We start from the raw sequence: 24,802 nt of genomic DNA, 5'->3' as shown, positions 1-24,802 counted from the left end.
CTTGTTTCAAAAGTGGCTGAATATTTCAAGGTTAGTTTTCTCACTGTGTTACTTCAGCTTTCTGTGACCTGTGGACTAAAACTCTCCCGAATTAGCTGTTAGCACTTCCTGTTTGCAGTGTACTCATGTCTGAACAGACAGCTGTCACTGGATCACTCTGAAACCAAGAAAACTTAAAAACATGAAGTTTCTAGGGCAAGTTCTGCACATGTGAGGAGCGTCTTTTCTGAAGGTTTATAAGCAGATTGATAGAGTCCTCCTCTCCTCCTCACGATGATGTAAAGGATGTATTTTGTATTTACATCCTTTACATGCAGTCTGAACTTTACACCCTTTTCAGCTGGAAGTGAGGACAGTGGTCAGCGGACGAGCTAAATGGAGCATTTTATATTTTCTGGTTATTTTTTTCATCCCCAGCTGCTTCTGATATTTAGGAGAACGCTGCAATGCTGTGAAACTCCAGAAATGTTTTGCTGACTGTGAAACCTCAACCGAGGAGATAATGATGACTGTGATTTTACTTTTTGGGTGAACTGTTCCTTTAAGGGCATTTGGATCCAAACGTGAAAACCAGGTCCAGATAATAAGCACCCGGCAGCAGACATGGTTGTCTCTAAGATCTTTGGTTCTTCTCAAACAAAGCTTGGCATTTTCTACCCTATAGATTCTTAATGACAGTGATTGATTGGACGGCATCGTTATCCCGTCCTTTCACCAAAGGCCTGAGTAACTATGGCAACCGTCAGAGGTGTGAATACGGCCTAGAAACAAAACCAGGCAAAAAAAATGGATGAGAAATACCAAATACCTGCTGAGGTTTAGGTTTAAAACCCGAGGAGATGTTTTGGTTGAGTAATAGTTCCGTTCCATCTTTGTGTGAGAGATATTCATACCCACCACCTTCACACTGAGGTAGCATTAAGGAATTTAAATGGTCTGAAGCAGAGCGAGAGATTTAAGAGATAAATTCATGCGTTTAAGTTCAGTTATTTCTGCTCCAGCAGCAGTTTTCAGACGTTAAACCTGCAGGAATTAGCTTAAAGATGTTTGATTAATGAAGATGGAAAGTGTTTCAGCAGCAGCAGGGCGCGAGAGTGTAGCTCAGAGTGTGGCTGTAGATATTATACATGCAGAGTGATTCACAGAGGTACCACAGGACCAGTGATGGAGGAACAGACCCTGTGTGTCTTTTCATTCCTGTGATGCCGCCATCAGCAGCCAATTAGAAAACATCTTAACAAAGAGAGCGGGAGCATCAGTGGAGGCAGCAACACACATTCCTGCTGAACGACTGAGACTCAAACAAGTCGACGTGTGTCTGACGGCGGTTTCATTTCTGAGGACGCGTTCATGTTCTACCTTTGATGCATGTCTTTTTTTTAAAGTCATGATGGTGTATTCATTAGCCGTGCCGCTAACTGTGACGCTGTAATTAACCCTCGAGCGTCGTTCCTGCAGGCGCCCCTCAGGTGCAGCAGTATGAAGAGGAGACCGAGTTGAGGCTGCTAGACGGGTCATACAGTCGACTTCCAGAAGAAGCATGACTGGACTCATGTGAGCGATGTAGTCATTTTAAAACGCAACCAAACAATGATTACTTCACAGTGATCGGTGGAAACTCTGAGATCACAAAACTGATTTGAAAAGACATTATTTACACTTTGTAAGCAGAAATCTTCACCGTAGCTGAGAAGCTAAAAGTGTTAGCATGCATCCTGCCTAAAACTGAGCTCATCAAATGATTTATGGACTACAAGACTTCACCTGACTCTATAATCACATGTAGGCAGGAGAGGATGACTCTTTGAATCTGCTTAGAAATCCTCAGAAAAGATGCTCCTCACATGTGCAGAACTTGCCTTAGAAACTTCATGTTTTTAAGTGTTCTTCAGTGTCCAAGTGATCCAGTGATAGTTGTCTTTACATACATGAGTAAACTGTAAACAGGAAGTGCTAACAGCTAATTCGGCAATGTTTCAATGGAGTTCTGGAGGAATTATTTTGTTTTTATATTTGTTATTTTTTTTCCATTTTAAATCAAGTCTCCAGCTTATTCAGTTGTTTAGCAGAATGCTGTAACTCTGTTTTACTGTGAAGTTCCAGAAATATTTTGTGGACTACGACACTTCACCTAACTTTATATCAGCGTGGAGGGAGGAGATGATGACTGGATATTACTTATTTGGGTGAACTGCTCCTTTAAGAAAAACCATGATAACTTTATATGACTAGCCAGCGTTCTCTCGAGGTCATTCAGTGGCTTCAGAATTAAATTAAGACTTTTTCATGACCAGATAAAAATGTTTTAATGGCTTAAATACGTGAGCAATTTAAAAATCTCTCACTTTACTAGCATTATCATCCAAACAATTAAAATTATAAATAAATTGTTCCGTCGGAAATGTTGTCATCAATGCACGTACAACATTACAATTGCAAAGTAGCAGATGACACATCGGTTGAATCAGCCTCGACCCTGCAGTCCATAAAACCTACTTTTCTCTTCCTGCGTCATCTCTGAATTACAAAGTCCTGAACTCACCAGCCATAAGTGTTCAAATTATGAAAAATGAATAAATGAATACAAACTTTCATGCAACTTTCTCTCCAGTCAAGCTCCAGACGAGCCAAAGGCCCAGAGTCAAACAGAGGAATCAGTGTGTTTTCATTACTTCCTGCGGAGACACAACAAACTGCGCGCTAACGAGCTGAGAACCAATGAGCCGTTACCTAACAACATTTTGTCTTGCCTTGTGCAGCCTTAAATATGTATGAAGCAACATGAGGTTTCTCTAAGTGGCTTTCAGACCGGTTTAATCCTCTCGGAGAGTTTAGCCCAACGAGGGGTGAACGGCACATTACGGCGGCCAAGAGAAGAAGTGGTGAGCCGGGAGGTGAGCGCCAAACAGGCCGCGGAGTCGACGCGTGGATCAATTATTCAATCGTACGCAACAGTTTAGAGATGCACGATGAACTGACCAATCAGGAAGGTCGACACAAGGTGAAGATCATCAGAGGCTTCCAAACTCCTCAGGACTGCAGCTGCTGTTACGCAGCAGAATAAAACACTCTTCAAACCCCAACAGGTTGAATTTATACATGTGCAAGCGTGAAACCACTGGATATTTTTAACAAGACAATGGGATGTTTTCTAGCTGTGTTTGTGGAAAGAATACTGGCGATAAAACCTGATAACTTTGGTTCTTCAGCTGGGCAAGCAAGAGCCAGAGACCGCTGTTCAAGATGGCGTTTCAACCTTAATCAGCGTGAAACCACTGGGCATCTTTAACGAGGTGTCGGAACAGTTTCCTGGCCTGTGTGTTGCAGCGACAACAGATAAAACGTGGTAATATCCTTCAGCTAAGACTTCAATCCAGAGACCACTGTTATATACGTGCTTGTAACATTTGTCAGCGTGAAACCTCTGGATACGTTTGGACGTTTTCCTGCTGTATTTATGGAAAGAATACCAGATAATTGTTTCAATTTTTGTGGTGATAAAACCAGATTATTTTGTTTCTTGAGTTACGCATGCAAGAGTTCAAGCCAGAGACCGCTGTTTGAGATGGTGTTTCAACATTTGCAAGCGTGAGACCACTGGGTATTTCCACATTGTATTTCTGACTTTTCTATTTTTTATTTATTTATTTTTTTGTGTGTTTGTACCATTAAAAACAGATAATTTTGATCCATTAACTGGGCGAGAAAGAGTTCAAGCCAGAAACCGTTGTTCAATACACGACTGAGCTTTATAATGTGATTTATTTTTTAACATGACCAAGAACTCGAGACTGGATCGGCACCGTTACAGTAAAAGAACAGCATGCAGTTTGAAAGTCTTCTGTATCTGAATCACTTTCCACAGTGGAAGAGGCAGCTAATGACAAAACTCGACTCATGAAGACATTCACATCTTTTATTCTCTGCTGTAAGAAACTTTGTCTGAATTTGTTAGAATCAAAGTGTTTTCTACAGAGCGTCTCTGCAGACTGTCAGTAATGGTACACAGAGTTTCCTCTCGGGTCGGGTCGGTTCTCTGACTCACTGGATCCTCACAGATCTCTGTTACGTATGGACATAAATTCATCAGCACGGGCGCTCACAGAGAAAACACATCAGAGACCTGGGTTCAACTCCCCGTCCTCCCCAAACACTCCGGTCTTTGTCTGTCTCTGCGTCTCTTCCTCAGTCCGAATCGCTCGTCTGTGATTGATCTTTGCTTTTGCTCGCGGCTCGTCCTCGGGGGGAGTTTTAGGAGAGGCAGCTCCGAGTTTACTCATCTCAAAATAAGATGAATTCATTTCTCAGGAGGCGGACGGGTAAATAATTTTACAGTTTAGAGGATTAGCGGCAGAAAATTGACATGCTGCTCCCGACACGGCCACTTTGTGCTCAGGTGGAGAGGGAGCAGAGGACGGTCGCTGAGCGGCTGCTGGAATATTAATATAATTCACTTTTTAAAGCATAAAACAAGAACTAAACTTCTGAGATCGGAGTGTGGAGCCAATTTTGTCATTAGTTACTATTAATTATGAGATAAAGTGACCAGTGATGACACAGAGGTCACGTCTCTGGGTTTTTTCTGGGATATTAGGAGTTTTTCTACAGTTAAAAAACTGTATTTTAGTGTTCTGGATTGAGTCCATCAGGATTCAGTAATTCACCAACTGAATTATATTCCTGGCAGCGTGTGAAGAGCGGTGTGTAAAGCAGCCTTTAGACTTTATGTGAGGACATAAATTAGATAACAGACGCTTCTGTCTACAGATCAATAACTTCCTAATAAGTTCCAAAAAAAAGTTTCCTGGCAAAAAAAGAAAAAAAAAAGAATCCAATAAATTTCACAAGCTGATTTTGCAGTTTCTCTATAAAACGTTTCCTCTGTTGTTTGGAGCATCAAAGTTAAATCATCCTGTTGGGACGTCAGACAACAAACAACTTGTTTGTGTCATTTGTCTTCTTTTTGATTTGGACACGTCTGTCTGTCTGACACACCTGTCTTTAGTACCTGGGGAGAGTCCTGGTGTCTCATAATGAACCTGCCACGTCTTTAAAATCCACACCGACGCCGAGCCTCCAAGGTAACGTAACCTTGATGACATCATGATGACATCATCAGGAAGACTCGATGAAGATCCTCAAGAAACACGAGCGACATCGTCCAACTGTAAGTGTTGAAACAGGTTGCCGTAAAAATTGGTGGAATGTTCCTTTAATAAACAAGCAAGAAGGAGAAAGAAGACGCAGCATCGAACACTCGAACACACACAGACGTATTTACACACTCGAGGTCTGATCAGACGTGAACGCCTCAGAACAGCGCCGGGCTTCGGGCTGAGCTTTTCTTCTTCTACTCTCTCTCTCTCTCCTCTGCCCTCTTCACCTCTCTCTGCTCTCTTTTCTCTTCCCTCTTGGTGACTTGGCACTTTAATATTTCATACTTTAATCATTTTAATTTTAATCTCGTGTTTTCAGGCGGTCTCGCCTGGGTAGAGATCTCGCTGCTCTCGAGAGCCCGTGTTCATCTGATCGGTCTTGTCAGGAATGAAACATTCATAACATGTCAACAGAAGCTCACAGTCTGGTTCAGTCAGCGAGCGCCGCGGCACGACGGAGACGAGAGATATCGTTGCTTTGAGAGCAGCGAAGGGGAAAGACGGCGACTGATCGACTTAACTCTTCTGCTCTGTTGAAGATCGGCGGCGCGGCAGAAACACTGATACCACCGACAGCTTCTAAAGAGCCTCGTTTCACTTTTTATCAACCAGAGACCAGATAATGAATTCATCTTATCTTTTGTCTGCTTCTCCAGTTAGTTATTAAATTTACAGACTTCAGTATCGCCTGAATAAAAAAGAATCTTTAGATGATAACTTTTTGTTCTTGTTGTCAACAAATCCCATGAAAAGACCCGAAGCAGCAAAACTTTCCCCGTGTCAGAAAAGATCTCATCTGTCCCGATGAAGACGAGGTCATCGCTTCACTGCAGAAAAAAAAGGATCATTTCCTAAAACAGCTTCTGGTTTAAAAAGAAGAAAACAAAAGAAGATTTCTCTGCAGCAATTCTTCACCACGCGCTGCAGAGATCAGGAGGTAAACTGCAGAAATATGGCGTTCATAGTTAAGGCCCGTGAAGCCAATCAGTGCATCGGAGGAGAAACAGAAAAAGAAAGGTGACGCTCCTTCGACCTGTCGCTCTCGTTTCCATGCTTTCAGCCATTTTGTGCATCTTGTCCTTATTTTTGCCTCCATCTTCACCTCTGCTGCGGCGCCATCAGTAACTTTTTCAGGTTAGTAGTGGACTGTTAGAGAGTTGATGACTAAAGACTACTGCCACCTGCTGGTGTGGAGGGTGATGCTCCTGGTCTCTGTCAGCTGTGATCTTTGAGGTGTGTTCAAGTGCAGCTTTCTGGTCAAGAGACGGGGAGCGTTTGTCAACTTCATTTTTAAACCACTGTAAAACTGAAGCTGCAGTGAAGGCGTCACGCTGCAGAGCACATGTACGATCAGGCAGCAGCTTCGCCGTGAGTAACCGCGGAAACACAATAAAAAGACGAACGGCGGCTGTTTTTCACCAGACTGAAGTCGGTCTGTCGGACATTAATCACAGAAACTACTGATGTGGAAACGAGCTGATGTTCTTTATATCCACTCCGTCTCTGACAAGGTCATGTTGGAACACACACACACACACAGTAGTGTTTACAGACAGAGTGGCAGAGAAAAGAAGGAGAAAGAAGTGTTTGTGTGTGTTTGTTTACCCACCATAACACACACACACACACACACACACACACACACACACACACACACACACACACACACACACACTCTCTCCAGCCTCGGTGTCAATGTCTTTATCAGCGTTTCTCTCCAGGACGGCCTTCTGTTCCGCCTGACAGCCGCCTCTGATTGGGTGCTGATGAAAAACACCGTTTCCCAGAGCGCACTGCAGCCCGGCTGTCCACCCATGCGGTGTGGCGGGCGGGCCGGTGCGCGGCCAGCGTGAGATTTGAAGTCTGCGAGCTTTGATGTGGCTGAGCTGCTGCGTCACGCTCAGTGGAGCCACGCACCGCGGCGGCCATATTGATATCCTCACACACGGGCAGAAATCAATTCTGCTGTGTGTGTGTGTGTGTGTGTGTGTGTGTGTGTGTGTGTGTGTGTGTGTGTGTGTGTGTCCTTACTTCCTCTCTCGTGCTGGTGGTCGTGCTTCATAAAAGTGATGGTCAGTTATTCAGTAAATCTGTCAAACGCTTAATAAACCACAACAAACTTCAGCGTCAGAGCACCAAAACATCGACTCACCTGCCTCCCGACCGTGAACAGGAGACGCTACAGGTGAGTTCTATTTGTCACAATCACAAGGAAACGTCTCCGGCTGTCTGCTGAAGTTAAGACGATCAAGTTTTCTGATATTGTTGGTCTAAATATACATTTTTACTGAAAGACTTTTGGATATCTCTTTTCATGTCTCCATAAATCTGAGGAAAAAAGCCATTAAAAAAAACATTTTTCCATGTTTTTAGCAATAAAATGTTCTATAAATCAGGCTGTGAATGAACTAAGCTGTCTGTAAAATCATTCAGAGTATAGAGAGAAATGAAATGTGAGAGTTTGGCTGCTGAAGTGGAGATTCCTGCTCACAGACTGAGGAAAATAAATCATTTGAACGATATGAATTGTTAAATTCCAGACATTTGATTTTTACTGATGATATCATCGCTTTTCTGTCTCACAGGCTGAAATCTGAATCTGTAAATGAACAAACGCTCAATAATTCAACATGTACTTCTGTGCATTAATGTCCAGAACAGAAATTAAAAAAAAACACAGCGTGTATTTTGGACATTTTGTCATGATCTGATGGTGGAAGCTCCTCCATCATCCTCACCTCTCAAACACAAACACACATCAGTCTGACTTTGCTCAGTAAGACAATATAATGTGTTGGTGACAAAGTTCAGTGGATGTTCAATACGCCGACATGCTCCCTGAATAAATATCGACTGATGGACAGACTTCCACAGGATCAGCTGAAGGTTATCGACGTCTCCTGAGGATGAATCCTACTGATCGTCTCGACCTCTCACCTCTCTCCTCAGGCCGTCACACGATGATGAACTGATTCTCCAGAGGAAATAAAACTTTCATTTTAATGACCTGCTGCTAAATTATTATTGTTCCTGGCAGCAGTTTTGTGCTGAGGGATGTAAAGAGAGATGGAGCTAAAGGGAGCTTGTTGTGTCTTGTGTTATTATTATATATTTTCAGTTTTTATTGCAACAGAAAAATCAAACACACGTCATCTTCTTGAAATATGATCTCTGCATTCAGCTGATGACCGTGAGATGTGGTTACAACTCCAGAGATGATACTCAGGTGAACTGACCCTGGAGAAAATCTGCACTGATTCATCAAGACGCCACATTTACAAAAAGAACAAACGATCCACGTGATGTTTCCGTCCTGACGGCTGCAATTCAGCCTCCCAACATGGCTGCCAGTCAGGAGCTCCAACACCTGCCGTTATTTTTTTATCTTATTTTTGAGGCGTCTGGAGGAAACTTCCAACTGAGAATTCATTTGGCTCCTCACAACACGGAGCGAGCCGCAGGCTGCTGACTGAACCTGTTCAGGCAGGAGCATCGTTTCCTGGAGGAAGTTGGTGGGAACGAGTGTGGGCAGCGAGAAACTCTGAACACAAGCTGGTTTTTACATATTTGTATTTGAAACGAGGGGAATCATCTCTGCTCCAAGAGTCTATGACTCAGTCAGGATTCAGTGGATGACGGAGATAGATGCTGCTGAATAAACCAGAAAATTCAACATCTCCACTCGTTTGTTTTCCTCGAAGTAATAAAGATTCAAGATGCAGTGGCACTGTTCACAACGAGGAGGAGGAGAAGATGAAGGAGACGAAGAAGAAGAAGAAGAAGAAGAAGAAGAAGAACTGTGAAACTGTCTCTGACAATTTCTTCATTATTTGTTCCTTCTTGTAAATCGTTCTTCATGAACGTCTTTCTGTCTTTGAGTTAAAACATGGCGTCTGTTCTTCTCACTGATGTTTATTTGGAGACGATGGAGGGAATGACATGCTGGTGGGAGACGGAGGAGTGATGACTGATACCACTGGCTGTGGAAGCAGGAAGGAGAGAAGACAACAGAAAGATGACGAGGGAGGATTCTCAGCAGGAGAGCAGGAGAAGAGGACGTTGTCTGAAGACAGAGTGATTATTAAAAGGCCACGAGGGATGCAATAACCTTTATTGACCTTTATTAACCTTTATTCAGCTCTCTCATCCTTTGTAAGGCTGTAGTGAACCCCACGGTGCGACATACACCACCGCTCAAAAGCATAATGAGAAAGTATTCCAACGATGTCACAGCAAAATGCAAAATCCTGAAGCTCCAGTGCTTCTTTCTCCAGTCAGGGTTTAATGGTGCTGAGCAGCTTCCTGCTGTAGAAACATCACCGTGATCCGTCCACGAGGCAGCAAGCGTCTTCCTCGTTGCCCCCTTTTTAAAAATCAGAGCAGGGAAGGTCGACAGCAGAGAGGGTTTGAGGATGGATGAAGGGAGGAAGGAGGCGAACCAACGAGCTCCTTTAATCATCATCACGGCCGACTGACAGTCCCGCTCGGCCCGTTCGGACTCGGCCAGACAGCCAAACCAAAAAACCCATCCGCTCCTCGTATCCCTCAGCAATGAGCCGGTAATCTGAATAAATGGGCCGCCCTGCTCGGCTCACACTTATAATGGCTTCGCTCATCACACGGAGCGAGGAGGAGGGGATGAAGATGGAGAGGGAGGAACGGGAACACGGCAGGGTTAGAGGAGGATTTAGTAAGTGTCCATGTGCTCAGAGTCGGTGTGTTGGTGGTTTGTTTAGCTGACTTTCAACATATCGAGCCGGACGTTGTTCTTTTCTTTCTCTTCTCTTCCTCTATTTCTACACTGATGGAACAGTTACTGCGTGGGGTTTAAAGCTGCCGTCGTTATGAGTGAGAGTGAGTCAGTAAGTATGATTTGAGGATGTTTATTCTGCACATTGAGTGGATCAGAGAGTGTAGCATGACATTAAGTGGAGAGGATAAGTGTTAACAGGAAAACAAGAGGTACACGATCAATAACGTTGTGTGATTAAGTCTGAAGAAGAAGGTTTGTCTTCTGTTGTGTGGTTAACAGGCCGGATCTTCCCTCTGGAGCAATTAAATTTGAATGGAAAACCGATAAGCTGGACGGAGATGAAAAGACTTTACTGTCATGACCAAGCATAGAAAACATTACCTTCAACTGACAAACCTGCTGCGGTCCAACAAAACTCAACAGACGTTAAAACCAGAGTCGGGCGTCACTTCAACAAATAAGCAACTGCAGTGAAAACATTCATTTTCTTCTACCAGACTCAGTTTCTGACCGGGCCGAGCAGAACACTGAACCGTTAACACGTCACCTTGTTAAAATAGTTGGTCACATAATTCAGAGGTTTTGTGAGCTGCTGAGTCACATCATCAATAAAATCGTGCCCACAGATCACTGATTGATTTGTTGGTTTCCAGCTGTCTGTTCTTTATCAGCCTGTTGTAGTGCAGATCTTCTCAATATGAAGTCACCTCAAGCTGAGTTAGAACAATAAACACATCGTCCAAATACAACAGGTGAATATTTGAACATTTAAAGGTGTAATTCGCAAATTTGGAGGACGAAGCACGAGCGCTAACTGCTATGTGGCTCCGTTAGCTAAAGGATTGTGAACTTGGATCACGGGTGGAGAGTCATCACAGACAAACGGGCTCAGCAGCCTCCTGGTGAAGACGTCTGGACGGCAGACTGGGACCAAACAGTGACTGAGAGCGACGGAGGTCCGTCTGAAGACGGGACAGTACAGAGGTGATTTACAGCTGAAACTACAGGGCTGACAGAAGGCACAACGAGGTATTACAAGGGTGGTTTTAAACCAGAGTCCGGGTCAAACGGATCATTTTCCCCTTAAACTTGGTGTGTGAACAGATTGTGTTCGTTGTCTGCTGAAACCAGATGAACATCACAACTTCATTTATCTTCCAAAGGTAAAGAAAGCAGAAATTAAAGAAAATGTCCAAGACGATGCACAAAAGGTTTCTGAAATTAAACAATACAGAATTCCCTTCCACTTCCAACTGAAAGCGTTGCCTGGCTGTAAAGATGATTGGCGTGCAGAGAATGAAAACAGGTCCGCCTGGATGCATTCAGCTCGACTCCACACAGACCCGACGCTGCTGCAGCTAATTGGCTGGCGGTGCGGCGGGATCACGCAGCGGGGTGCGTTTCTGCCACAGCACACAGTCAGAAACACTCTTTTTCTCCAATCCTCCACTGACTGATTCCAATTACCTTTGAAGTGAGCACTTCAGTCGCATTTCACGATAGGATAAAAACAAAAAAAGGCCCATTAAGAAGTCATTAGCTGCTGTTTAAACTGTAACGTTATTAACATTATTAAACATTCATTTGTGGACGCTGCAGACTGACGCAGGAAAGTTAAATGTTTTGTCACGGCTCTGCTGGAAACTCCTCACACTTCAGTCCGTCAGTCACATATCAGCATACCGGTCTGAGTGGGACTGAAATGGGCTCTTTGATGCACTTTGGTTCTGATTGGCCCGAGCGGAGCCTGCATCACAAAGCAGGACAATCAGACTCCATCCTCACTCCATGATCACATCTGAAGCATCATCAGTCGTCTGCATCGTTTTCAGTGAGTGTAGAAACGAGCTGAGTGTCGACACTGACTGTGACTTAAATTAAATGTTTGGAAGCGCTGGATTCAGAACAACTTTAAAACTAGAGCGGTGTAGGATGACGTGTTTTTTGTTGGTCAATATATAAGATACTTCCGACTGCCAACTGTCCTTTACGGACAATTTAGTTTAGTTTTTTTTTTCATTATGGTGCTTTAATTTTAGGTTTGTAATTAGTTAGAACAACAGTCTATTACGTCATGATGAAAAGGTGAAATCAGACGTTTTAACTCTGTCACCTGTGGCCACATGTGGTGACAGTGTTCACAGCAAATGTTGTGCTTCTACCTCAGACAGAGAGAAATCTGTGGGGCGTAACATGACGTTAACCAATCAGAGCGTCTGTTGCATCGATGCAACATGAGCAAATGCAACAGATTGGACAACAGGATCAGGATTTTGATTAATGGAGGACGAGGTGCAGGTGGCTGAAATACATCTTTAATGAGGGAAGTATTGATTACCTCATCACCTGTTACTGTAATACCTGTAATAGATCCTCAAACAGACCAAAACTTCCACTTCCAGCCTGACATGAGCAGGAGGAGGAGGAGAAGGAAGAGGAAGAGGAGGAGGAGGAGGAGGAAGAGGAGGAGGAGGAGGAGGAGGAAGAAGAGGAGAAGGAGGAGGAAGAGGAGGAGGAGGAGGAAGAGGAGGAGGAGGAGGAGGAAGAAGAGGAGAAGGAGGAGGAAGAGGAGGAGGAGGAGGAGGAAGAGGAGGAGGAAGAGGAGGAGGAGGAAGAGGAGAAGGAGGAGGAGGAGGAGGAAGAGGAGGAGGAGGAGGAGGAGGAGGAGGAGGAGGAGGAGGAGGAAGAAGAGGAGGAGAAGGAGGAGGAGGAGGAGGAGGAGGAGGAGGAGGAGGAGAAGGAGGAGGAAGAAGAGGAGGAGAAGGAGGAGGAGGAGGAGGAGGAGAAGGAGGAGGAAGAAGAGGAGGAGAAGGAGGAGGAGGAGGAGGAAGAGGAGGAGGAGAGGAGGAGGAGGAAGAAGAAGAGGAGGAGGAGGAGGAGGAGGAGGAGGAGGAGGAGGAAGAGGAGGAGGAGGAGGAAGAAGAGGAGGAGGAGGAGGAGGAGGAGGAGGAGGAGGAGGAGGAGGAGGAGGAAGAGGAGGAGGTGAATGTAACTTTGTTCCTGGCGTTCAGAGCAGCAGACATTTAAGACAAACAACCGTCATTTACTGTGTCCGACTCGTCGTCTCCTTCCATTGTGTAGCACAGAGAGCAGTCGATGTGTTTTACAGGTGAACATTTATTCGTCCAATTTGTCAGCGGTGTGACCACCATGGAATTTCTATTCTCCTCCTCGCATTGTGTTCCACTGAAGACAGATATCTCAGAAACCCAGGCAACAGTTAAATACACCACCAGAGGAAGCAGACGGAGCGCTGGGCTTTATTCCAGGAGAACCGGTTCCTCCCAGAACTTTTGAGTATTTCACATCAGATTTCAGCGATCGAAACATCACAAAACTTTTAACAGCTCGTTTAAAAGCGAGTCGATCCGTTGAAGGGAAGCCAGGAAGTAAAATCTTCACAGCTCCTCGGCCTCCACACGGGGTTAATATCACCTGTTCCACAGTTTCTTTCAGACAATTACAGCCAAGTCCTTAACAAACAGAGGACACAGCAGCTGCTGAGGTACTGATCAGATCCGGATCAGAGGTTCATACAGAGCTGGAGGACACCTCGACATCACAGCAGCTGTTGAATCAGTCTTCAGTCGAGGTCGTCGGTGTTCACGAGCAGAAAAAAAAAACTTCCATCACGCGATGGAAGTTTCTTGGTCGTCTTGACTCCAGTGACTCATCGTGACCGCGTGGATAACAAGGCACACAGTGACATCAGCACCACAGTCTGAGAGAGGAAAAACTGATTCATCCTTTTATTCTCTTTATTAAAATTCACCGCGTACCTGCAACAATCAGTCGGCTGCAGCAGTAACCGGGCTGGAAACTGCAACAATGACCGTCGTGCTGCCACATTACAAAGACTGCAAACAAATAACACGGCGCGCAGCACACGGTAATGAAGACATCAAGAGAATAACATCTTCACGCGGAGGTTCAGGTGTGTTTGTGTGTTTAATAGCGCGGCTCTGATATGGAGGCTGTGAACTGAGGAGGCAGCTCAGACTGAACCGATGATCGTTAGAGGTCTGATGGCTGCTCGTCACGCGGGAGGTCAAGGCCGTTTGTGCTGCACGGAAGTCTAACTGCATTTTTACATGACAGAGCAGAAGGTTAAAATATTGTAGTGGACCATTATTTTCTTTAGAGACTGACAGATGTGATGGTATCAGCGAATATGTAACAAGAAACTGCAGAACTAAGACATCAGCCACAGCATGGAGGCTTTCTGCTGGTATCACATGTGGTTTACAATATCTGACGAGAAATATGCCAAATAACTACTTTCATTAACAGCATATCAGATAAACCCGACACTGCGTGACCTCTAAGATCACCTGAATATAAACTTACTTCATGAAGAGGTTTGCTTTGCTTCTGCTGTGAAGATACTGAGAGTGACTCACAAGTGTTTAATCCCAGCCTCCCCACCGCGCCGCCAGCCACTTCTGACATGAATAAAAATATATATTGACACGAGATTCAAAAAGTCACACACTCCAGCAGCAGTCCTGCACTCTGGCTTGACAGCATTTAATACCAAGTGGGTTCAAAATGTCCAGACGAAGCACACATCCCAGGGGCAGCTGAGGAAAAAAAGAGGGTGCAACCGAGGCCAGAGGGACGACAGGGAAGTGTCGAGCTCCTCAAGAAGCAGAAGATACACAAACAGCCAACAGCCGAAGATGTTTCAAACCGGAGTGTCAGCAGAAGTTCAGTTCGTCTCGTTTTTCTGTAGGTATGTTTCGCTCGGCGCTCCTCAGCTGACAGGACGAAGCTGCTTGAACGTGTTTAATCCTCCGTGAAACCGTCAGAAAATAACGTTTAATGTCGACGACGGTTCTCTGTGACGACGTTCCTCTTTTTGTTCACTTTGTTCACCCCTGCACAGTTCAAACATCTTAAAGAACTACATTTAACAATATACAGTTATGAGATAAGAACAATACTAGATATTGGTACCTGCCGCAGAGCTCAGCGTCTTGTTCTGCTGATGAACTATATCCTACATGAAACAAGCGATAAATGCCAAACAATCTCCTCAAGTCCAAGGTCACCGCTGAAAGGTTTTCATTTTGTTGGAGTCCTGTTAGAAAAAGAAGAGAAAGAAACTGGCGGGCGGTCCCAGCAGCCCAGCAGGCAGAGTGTGTCCCTCATCTACAGACGCTGTGTCCTCCATGAAACTCACCACCATAAAACTCAGACATGAAAAGATGAATCTGACGCTGGTGAATGACATAAAGAAATCGTTATCCAGCCAGCCAAAATCAAAAGTTTGCTGTACAGGTGAAAAGTTCCAGCCTCTTTGTGTGGAGATCCAGTAAAGTCCTTGAACGCCTCCTGTCGGGAGTTAAACAGCGTCCGATCACCGAGGGACAGAACAACAGTCTATTACGTCATGATGAAAAGGTGAAATCAGACGTTTTAACTCTGTCACCTGTGGCCACATGTGGTGACAGTGTTCACAGCAAATGTTGTGCTTCTACCTCAGACAGAGAGAAATCTGTGGGGCGTAACATGACGTTAACCAATCAGAGCGTCTGTTGCATCGATGCAACATGAGCAAATGCAACAGATTGGACAACAGGATCAGGATTTTGATTAATGGAGGACGAGGTGCAGGTGGCTGAAATACATCTTTAATGAGGGAAGTATTGATTACCTCATCACCTGTTACTGTAATACCTGTAATAGATCCTCAAACAGACCAAAACTTCCACTTCCAGCCTGACATGAGCAGGAGGAGGAGGAGAAGGAAGAGGAAGAGGAGGAGGAGGAGGAGGAGGAAGAGGAGGAGGAGAAGGAGGAGGAAGAGGAGGAGGAGGAGGAGAAGGAAGAGGAAGAGGAGGAGGAAGAGGAGGAGGAGGAGGAGGAAGAAGAGGAGTAGGAGGAGGAGGAGGAGGAGGAGGAGGAAGAGGAGGAGGAAGAGGAGGAGGAGGAAGAGGAGAAGGAGGAGGAGGAGGAGAAATATAAGGAGGAGGAGGAGGAGGAGGAGAGAGGAGGAGGAGGAAGAAGAGGAGGAGAAGGAGGTGGAGGAGGAAGAGGAGGAGGAGGAGGAGGAGGAGGAAGAGGAGGAGGAGAAGGAGGAGGAGGAGGAGGAGGAGGAGAAGGAGGAGGAAGAAGAGGAGGAGAAGGAGGAGGAGGAGGAGGAAGAGGAGGAGGAGAGGAGGAGGAGGAAGAAGAAGAGGAGGAGGAGGAGGAGGAGGAGGAGGAGGAGGAAGAGGAGGAGGAGGAGGAAGAAGAGGAGGAGGAGGAGGAGGAGGAGGAGGAGGAGGAGGAGGAGGAGGAAGAGGAGGAGGTGAATGTAACTTTGTTCCTGGCGTTCAGAGCAGCAGACATTTAAGACAAACAACCGTCATTTACTGTGTCCGACTCGTCGTCTCCTTCCATTGTGTAGCACAGAGAGCAGTCGATGTGTTTTACAGGTGAACATTTATTCGTCCAATTTGTCAGCGGTGTGACCACCATGGAATTTCTATTCTCCTCCTCGCATTGTGTTCCACTGAAGACAGATATCTCAGAAACCCAGGCAACAGTTAAATACACCACCAGAGGAAGCAGACGGAGCGCTGGGCTTTATTCCAGGAGAACCGGTTCCTCCCAGAACTTTTGAGTATTTCACATCAGATTTCAGCGATCGAAACATCACAAAACTTTTAACAGCTCGTTTAAAAGCGAGTCGATCCGTTGAAGGGAAGCCAGGAAGTAAAATCTTCACAGCTCCTCGGCCTCCACACGGGGTTAATATCACCTGTTCCACAGTTTCTTTCAGACAATTACAGCCAAGTCCTTAACAAACAGAGGACACAGCAGCTGCTGAGGTACTGATCAGATCCGGATCAGAGGTTCATACAGAGCTGGAGGACACCTCGACATCACAGCAGCTGTTGAATCAGTCTTCAGTCGAGGTCGTCGGTGTTCACGAGTCTTGACTCCAGTGACTCATCGTGACCGCGTGGATAACAAGGCACACAGTGACATCCTGTCCAGGCACCACAGTCTGAGAGAGGAAAAACTGATTCATCCTTTTATTCTCTTTATTAAAATTCACCGCGTACCTGCAACAATCAGTCGGCTGCAGCAGTAACCGGGCTGGAAACTGCAACAATGACCGTCGTGCTGCCACATTACAAAGACTGCAAACAAATAACACGGCGCGCAGCACACGGTAATGAAGACATCAAGAGAATAACATCTTCACGCGGAGGTTCAGGTGTGTTTGTGTGTTTAATAGCGCGGCTCTGATATGGAGGCTGTGAACTGAGGAGGCAGCTCAGACTGAACCGATGATCGTTAGAGGTCTGATGGCTGCTCGTCACGCGGGAGGTCAAGGCCGTTTGTGCTGCACGGAAGTCTAACTGCATTTTTACATGACAGAGCAGAAGGTTAAAATATTGTAGTGGACCATTATCTTCTTTAGAGACTGACAGATGTGATGGTATCAGCGAATATGTAACAAGAAACTGCAGAACTAAGACATCAGCCACAGCATGGAGGCTTTCTGCTGGTATCACATGTGGTTTACAATATCTGACGAGAAATATGCCAAATAACTACTTTCATTAACAGCATATCAGATAAACCCGACACTGCGTGACCTCTAAGATCACCTGAATATAAACTTACTTCATGAAGAGGTTTGCTTTGCTTCTGCTGTGAAGATACTGAGAGTGACTCACAAGTGTTTAATCCCAGCCTCCCCACCGCGCCGCCAGCCACTTCTGACATGAATAAAAATATATATTGACACGAGATTCAAAAAGTCACACACTCCAGCAGCAGTCCTGCACTCTGGCTTGACAGCATTTAATACCAAGTGGGTTCAAAATGTCCAGACGAAGCACACATCCCAGGGGCAGCTGAGGAAAAAAAGAGGGTGCAACCGAGGCCAGAAGGACGACAGGGAAGTGTCGAGCTCCTCAAGAAGCAGAAGATACACAAACAGCCAACAGCCGAAGATGTTTCAAACCGGAGTGTCAGCAGAAGTTCAGCCGGGAAGCCGATCACACCGAGACACGTCTCGTTTTTCTGTAGGTATGTTTCGCTCGGCGCTCCTCAGCTGACAGGACGAAGCTGCTTAAACGTGTTTAATCCTCCGTGAAACCGTCAGAAAATAACGTTTAATGTCGACGACGGTTCTCTGTGACGACGTTCCTCTTTTTGTTCACTTTGTTCATCCCTGCACAGTTCAAACATCTTAAAGAACTACATTTAACAATATACAGTTATGAGATAAGAACAATACTAGATGTTGGTACCTGCCGCAGAGCTCAGCGTCTTGTTCTGCTGATGAACTATATCCTACATGAAACAAGCGATAAATGCCAAACAATCTCCTCAAGTCCAAGGTCACCGCTGAAAGGTTTTCATTTTGTTGGAGTCCTGTTAGAAAAAGAAGAGAAAGAAACTGGCGGGCGGTCCCAGCAGCCCAGCAGGCAGAGTGTGTCCCTCATCTACAGACGCTGTGTCCTCCATGAAACTCACCACCATAAAACTCAGACATGAAAAGATGAATCTGACGCTGGTGAATGAAAAAAAGAAATCGATATCCAGCCAGCCGAAATCAAAAGTTTGCTGTACAGGTGAAAAGTTCCAGCCTCTTTGTGTGGAGATCCAGTAAAGTCCTTGAACGCCTCCTGTCGGGAGTTAAACAGCGTCCGATCACCGAGGGACAGATGTTGTCTCTCCACGCGATGAGACGGGAGGCGTTCAGGACATAAAGGAGGCTCGCAGAGAGGAAATCCCATCTGCTGCCGAAGAAAGATTGTGTTTGATTGTCTTTCAAACTGCACAGCTGAGTATTTACGGACTCCTCCACAGCCCGAGGACGTGACGCAGGACGAGGAAAGTTCTCCTCTGCAGTCTCGCTGTTGTCCGTCGCTCTGGATGCTCACTGTGGTTCTGTTATTAAAGGATTCAGATCCTGGCCCGCAGCTACCGATGCACTTACTCTAAATCACTCTGGATAAGAGGCCTCTGAGAGGCTAAATGCCTGCATCTGTCTATATCCTTATATTGTAATTGCCACCATCCTGTATTGATTACACTCAAAAATCCATTGAGCCTAATGTGATTTCATTAAGATACAGTCCAAGTAAGCTATTCCAAACAAATACGAGAGATGGGAGGGTCGATCTCTGAAGTTCTGCTGCAACATCCAGTCAAGAAAACCTCCTACAAAGCTACAGAACATTGAAAATCATTGAGGCCTGCAGCTACTCATAACACTTGTTCAGTTGTGTGTCTTCCTTCTGCATTTACAACATCGGGTGAATGTGAATGAGAGAGATCTGCTGCAGACACACTGAACTGTTTCAGGTTTAAATCCACGGGTCAGGTCGTGCAGTTAGCATCCACTCCTGCAGCCCCGAGGACAGATTCTGGTTCTTGTTTTGGACCCATTGGGTCACGTCGATGCTCTTCATGTTGGCAAAATTGATGATTGCAAATTGGTCTCAGAGTTCTTTAAAGTTCAGCAAACATCCTCCTCTCAGGCTCCAAATTCAAAACAGAAAAAAACAATGCCAAAAAACTATATTTTGTGAAAGGTTAAGAAAAACAGTGAAATGTCCTGCAGGTGTGTTTGTCACGGTTTGACCTTTGTGTTTGCAGTCAGACGCATGAAGTTTGAGCCAAGAATGAAAAACTCTCAACCAAACAAACTGAAGAGATTAGAGCCGAGAGAAAAGACCAGAATATCAAACTGGACTTCTTAATGTGAGGATGTGATTAAATCCACATGAAATCATTAAAGTCGTCTCTCGTTGTAATCAGTCAGTGAGTGTTTCACTGCTGGAGAGACGGACACAAATATTCCTCAAATCTGTGCTAAGTGACCAAAGAAAAAAACTAAAATGGGCTCAAACCCTGCAACAATCAGGACTGGACTTGACCGATAAACACTCCGAGTCCGTTCTGAAATAGAAAACTGCCCAGCCAGAAACCAACAATATCATATTACAGCTAAACAGTCAATAACATATGTGCAGGATTTTGATCGATGAGGTTTTCAGCCTCTGTGTTCTCTGCAGGACAATATGGCACCTAATTCTAGTTCATGAGCTTTCTAGGCTGCAGCTTAAGTGTCTTAAGAAATATGTATCTGAAAACATTTTGAGGCAGAAATTGGCAGATTAGTATCAGAACCTCGGTCACCTGAGAGAAGGCTGATGTGGTTGATTTGTACTCGTCAGTGTTTGCACCTGCAGGCCACTGAAACAACAGATGTGTCTCCTGGTTGTAGATGAAAGTTTGAATTTAATCTGAGTCCTTCTTGTTGTCTCGGCTGAGACCAGCTGATGATGGTTACTTCTACAAGCAGCTCTGATTTGTTGATGAACAATAAGGTGGAGAAAAGCTTTGACAGGTGGAGTCATCAGGAAACCAGACAACACATCAATCTCTAACTAAATGTTGATCAAACCTGTGAGAGCAGGTGTGTCTTTAAGTCATTACTGCCTAAAAGAGCAGGTGAGTCATGAAGACGCCGCTGTGATGCAGAACCTGAGACACAGACATCCCAGAACACACTGCGTCACCATCCCAACAGAAAATACTTCCAAAGTATTTCAAGTATTTCTCACAATAATCCAAAGTTTCCATTAAAGCTTCAGATATGTTCAAAGAAACCTATAAAAACATCCAGTTATCTCTCACACCTTTGATATAAACACCAACACAACCCTTCATTAAAGCAGTAAACTGTGTGTTCATGTGTAAGAAATGCTAATGATCTCAAGCATGCAGCCTGCAAAACAACACACAGTTCAGTCAGACCGCCGCTTCAGAAATCAGAGAGCGAAGCACATCAATATGTTGCTGCTGACTGACAGACAACGCTGCTAAAAATACTGCGGCTAAAAACAAAGTAATCAACTCGCCGTGTCAGATCACCCTCAGCGTCTATGTTCAGCTCCTCTAGACGGAGATGTGAAGGGAAGTGGAGGCGGTTGTCGCTTCCTGCCGCATGTCAAATTAGTTTTACGGTCAACAAAAGTGCGTCAACAGATTCGACCCAAAAAGCTCAAATCCAGCACATTTAAAAGTTAAAAATGGCTGCATTTAAAGGAACGTCTGGCTTCCTCAACCTCCAGATGTGCCACTGCACATTTCATGAAGTCGATGATCAGCAGCTGAACACAAAAGAACTAAATCAGGCAAAAGATCCTCAACCGAGCCCGCGACCGCTCACTCACCGTACTCGATGTCGTAGAAGACGATGAACTTCTGCCAGCGCAGCTCCTCCACCAGAGTCAGCATGACGTCGTTGAGGCGGACGGGCGGCCGGGCGGCGAGCGTGTAGCGCTGCCCGCCGGGGCTCGGGTTGAACTGGCAGGCGGTCCGCGGCGACCCCTCGCTGTTCCTCTGGATGTACAGGTGAGGGATGTGCATGGCGTCCGTCAGGGACTGCAGCGCGCTGGCCGACGCGCAGCCCGTCGAGGTGACCAGCGCCAAAATGCCCTGGTTCATCAGCTCGCAGGCTGCAGGAGGAGGAAGAGGAGAGACTTTGATTAATTTCAGGTACAAAATGACGCCTTTTGAAAGGAGATGAAGAAAACACAACAGCAGACACAAAACGCTGAAATGCAGAAATTCAGAAGCACACAGTACTAATCAGTGTTCCAGGGATGAAAGGCTGCAGAGACCTCCACACAAGCCGACTCTAATATTAAATAATGTCCTGACCTCTTACTGCTGCCCTGTCATAAATCTACAGCACCGTCTGACAGGAGGAACCATTGTTTATCCCCGACCCGACCTACTTCTGAACCAAGCCCGCAGCCTGTCTCTGAATCCACCACAGAGCAGAAACTCGTTTGATAAAACAGGCCACATATCACGTCTGCTGAGGCCGAGCTAAAGGTTAAAATGTGCCTGACTTGAGGGGGTCGACTGACAGCTTCATCTAAATGCCACAGCGTGCTGAGCTGTCTGGCTATCAGCCGCGCTCATGTAGAAAAACTGTTAAAACTCCTCTGGGATCAAAATATACAGGAAGCAGCATCATGTCCCTGTATGTGAGCATTCAGTGTCCTAACCCAAAAAACTAACGTTAGCAAGCACTGTTTAACCAACTCCATCGATGATAGCTGATGATCGATACAGGATTCTGGGATTAGTCAAAATCAGCAACCTGAAGACAAAACCAAAACCAACAGTGTCCGTTCCAAACATACAGGCCTCACGCAGCCGTTAGCATGCTGCTAAAGCTACCTCAGAGTTCTCAAAGCACATGAATAATACAGGAACTCAAAATGTGCACACACAGAGACAGAGACTGTGACTCATACCAGCAGAGACACGAGTCCAACAGAGCAAACCGACAACATCATCATACCTCCAGCCTCTCCAGCCTCTCCAGCCTCTCCTCTCAGCGGCAGCCATGTTGTCACAGCCTGTTTAAAGCTGTGACAGTGAGTTCACCTCATACAAAGATCGTTTCCCTTCCATCCTCCTCAACAAGCTGCATCTTTGAATTCCACAACAGTTCTTTGACCTTTTGCTTCTCAGGAGATTTAAGCTTATTTCCCTCTCAGAGGCCTGTGGATCTATACGCCCCTGCAAAATACACAAGCTGCCATGTTTTAGGCTGTCCTGTGTGAGGCCTGATCAGAAATGTCTGGGGTCTGGACTCCACAGAGGACATGAAGGTTCACCTGAGGGAACATGGATGTAATCTGCACGTCGCTCCAGTTTTCTCTACTTTAAGTTCATGTTTACTTCCCTGTGTTTTGACTGATTTACTATAAACTGATCAATGTGCAAGTTGCAGAGTCAGAGTTAGAATAGTTTGTAACTAAAGTCGGGCTGTAAAGACGAACAGTGAGTCGATGCGACACTGTTGGTGACTTGTACATTCTCACAGAGCGACAGCATCATCTCCCACCTCCACCTCGCACATTTAAAGTCCTGTTTAACTAGAATCCCACACACTGCTGAGGCGGCGTGACGCTCCCAGCTAATCATTCTCTCTCTCGGCTCCCCTCCTTTGAAGCAGGAACATCAAACCTTGTTATTGGAGCCACAAAAGTCGGAGCAGGAGGCCAAACTGCAGACGCCACAGTTTGAGTTTCCCTCGGAGGCCTGACTTCACTCTGCGCTTCTAACAAACACATTTAAACGTTAGCAGAACGGCTCTTTGGGATCGTTCGTCAGAAAAAAGGAAGCAGCAGTTGTGTGTTCAGTAGCTTAAATAACCGAATATGTTTTCACCGTCCTCCACACGTTCAGTTTGTTTACTGCAGGTAGAGTTTCTGCAGAGGACGGGCGAGTCTCGTGTTGCTCGTAATGGTTTAATGAAACATATTTTAAAAAGTAACACTGTCTTGTTTGACTGTTGATTTTCTCAATATTTAACCAAGACCAAGGCCCAAAACCTACTCAAGTATTTAGAGTTGTCTAGACAGAAATACAAAAACATGAATTGTGCCACGTGAAGGACAAACAAGAATGTTTTCATTGGATGATTGGAAAGACATCAAGGCCGAACATCTTCAGCCCGGCTGTCAGAACGAAATATTGGAATTTTGTTTTCTGCAAACAATTTCATACGTATCAACATCTCTACGGCAGGCCGGTTACCAAGCCAGAGACCACTGTTCAAGACGGTGCTTCAACATCTGTAAGCACGAAACCTCTGGATGTGTTTAACGCAGTGTCAGGGCAATTTTCAGCCGCGTTTACAGGATATTTTTAAGGTGACGCCGCAGCAAATACAGACATTTTTGACGGCAATGTCGGCACAAACAAAACTGGATATTTTGAACAAGACGCTGGGAGTTTATCCAGCTGTGTCTGTGGCACAAAACTGACAAAGACAGTGCAAGATATTTTCAGGCTGGCTTATGGCATCAGTAGCAGATATTTTTAAGGAGAGATTGGGATATTTTCCAGCTGGGTTTGTGGCAAAAAAAAATGACATTTTAACAAGACGTTGGGACAATTTCCAGCCATGTCTGTGCCAACAGAACCCTGTATTTACCACGAGACGTTGGGACATTTTCCAGACGTGCTTAAGGCAACAAAATTGGATATTTCCATCAAGACTTTGGGACTTTTTCCAGCTGTGTATTTAGCAAAAAATACTGTGGATTTTTAATGAGATCATGTTGCAACAAAAACGAATATTTTTTAAGAGGACATCGGGAGTTTCAACAAATCTGTGCAAAACATTTATTCTGGGGATCAGGTTTAAATTGGACTCCCGTACGAGTCAACGCTGATGTCTTTAAACTGTGAATCAGAGGTTGTAACAGCTGAATGAAAGACACCGATGAAAAGTTTGATGACTTTTCATTTGACAGACTTTTCTTTATGATGCAAAGTAAAACAGAATGACCTGTTTATCACCTTTTGATGTTACAGTGAAACTTTCCACCACTTTTAAACCCCTTTTCCTTCACAGCACCTGCTGCAGTAACATTTGCACAGCCACATGGAGATCCTTCCCCCTGACAGGCAGACAGTCGCAGTTTAAGCCTCTCGCAGCCTTTTCATCTTTGGTTAAGGCCCAACTTTCTCTGCAGGAGAAGATCTGTCCAGACTAAAAGGTCAAGAGACGCCTGCAAAGGGCAGCAGGCATGTTTTGACTGAGCTCCCACCAGGGGAAATGTTAAAATACCCACACATTTATGCAAACGCAGAGGAGCATGAAGCATATCCAGGTAGCCTTCCAGGAGAAACTACCCAAAATGAGAAAGAGACAATGCAGCGGTGGAACAGCTGGCTGGTCGCAGGGACCCTGCAGCTGAATGTTTGATGAGTTAAACTCAGCTGAACTCGGGCTGAATCTCCCCGAGTTGAGACCACGTAGAGGACAGAGCCGCCGAGGAGCGCATCGACATTCAGCTGTTTCCTAAATGTACAAAATTCATCTTTATTAACAGGAAGGCATTCGGTT

The 24,802-nt window shown here is 45.2% G+C and overlaps 1 protein-coding gene across 6 annotated transcripts in view; it reads right to left on the bottom strand.

Annotated features, from left to right (window-relative positions):
* grid1b (glutamate receptor, ionotropic, delta 1b) overlaps nucleotides 1–24,802 on the bottom strand; it is a 402,507-nt gene that overhangs the window by 146,768 nt on the left and 230,937 nt on the right. For 4 of the 6 annotated variants that reach the window (XM_037082410.1, XM_037082411.1, XM_037082415.1 and 1 more), the window contains exon 3: nucleotides 21,099–21,383. In XM_037082410.1, coding sequence (XP_036938305.1) covers nucleotides 21,099–21,383 — 285 coding nt within the window. Of the gene's footprint in view, nucleotides 1–21,098; nucleotides 21,384–21,665; nucleotides 21,766–22,240; nucleotides 22,493–24,802 lie in introns of those variants that run through there. The other 2 variants (XM_037082414.1, XM_037082412.1) reach the window with 2 other exon arrangements.

The sequence above is a fragment of the Acanthopagrus latus genome, chromosome 20 (genome assembly GCF_904848185.1).
Source record: "Acanthopagrus latus isolate v.2019 chromosome 20, fAcaLat1.1, whole genome shotgun sequence".
In the NCBI taxonomy this organism is placed as follows: Eukaryota; Metazoa; Chordata; class Actinopteri; order Spariformes; family Sparidae; genus Acanthopagrus; species Acanthopagrus latus.
This window is presented reverse-complemented; position numbering and strand designations above follow the sequence as displayed.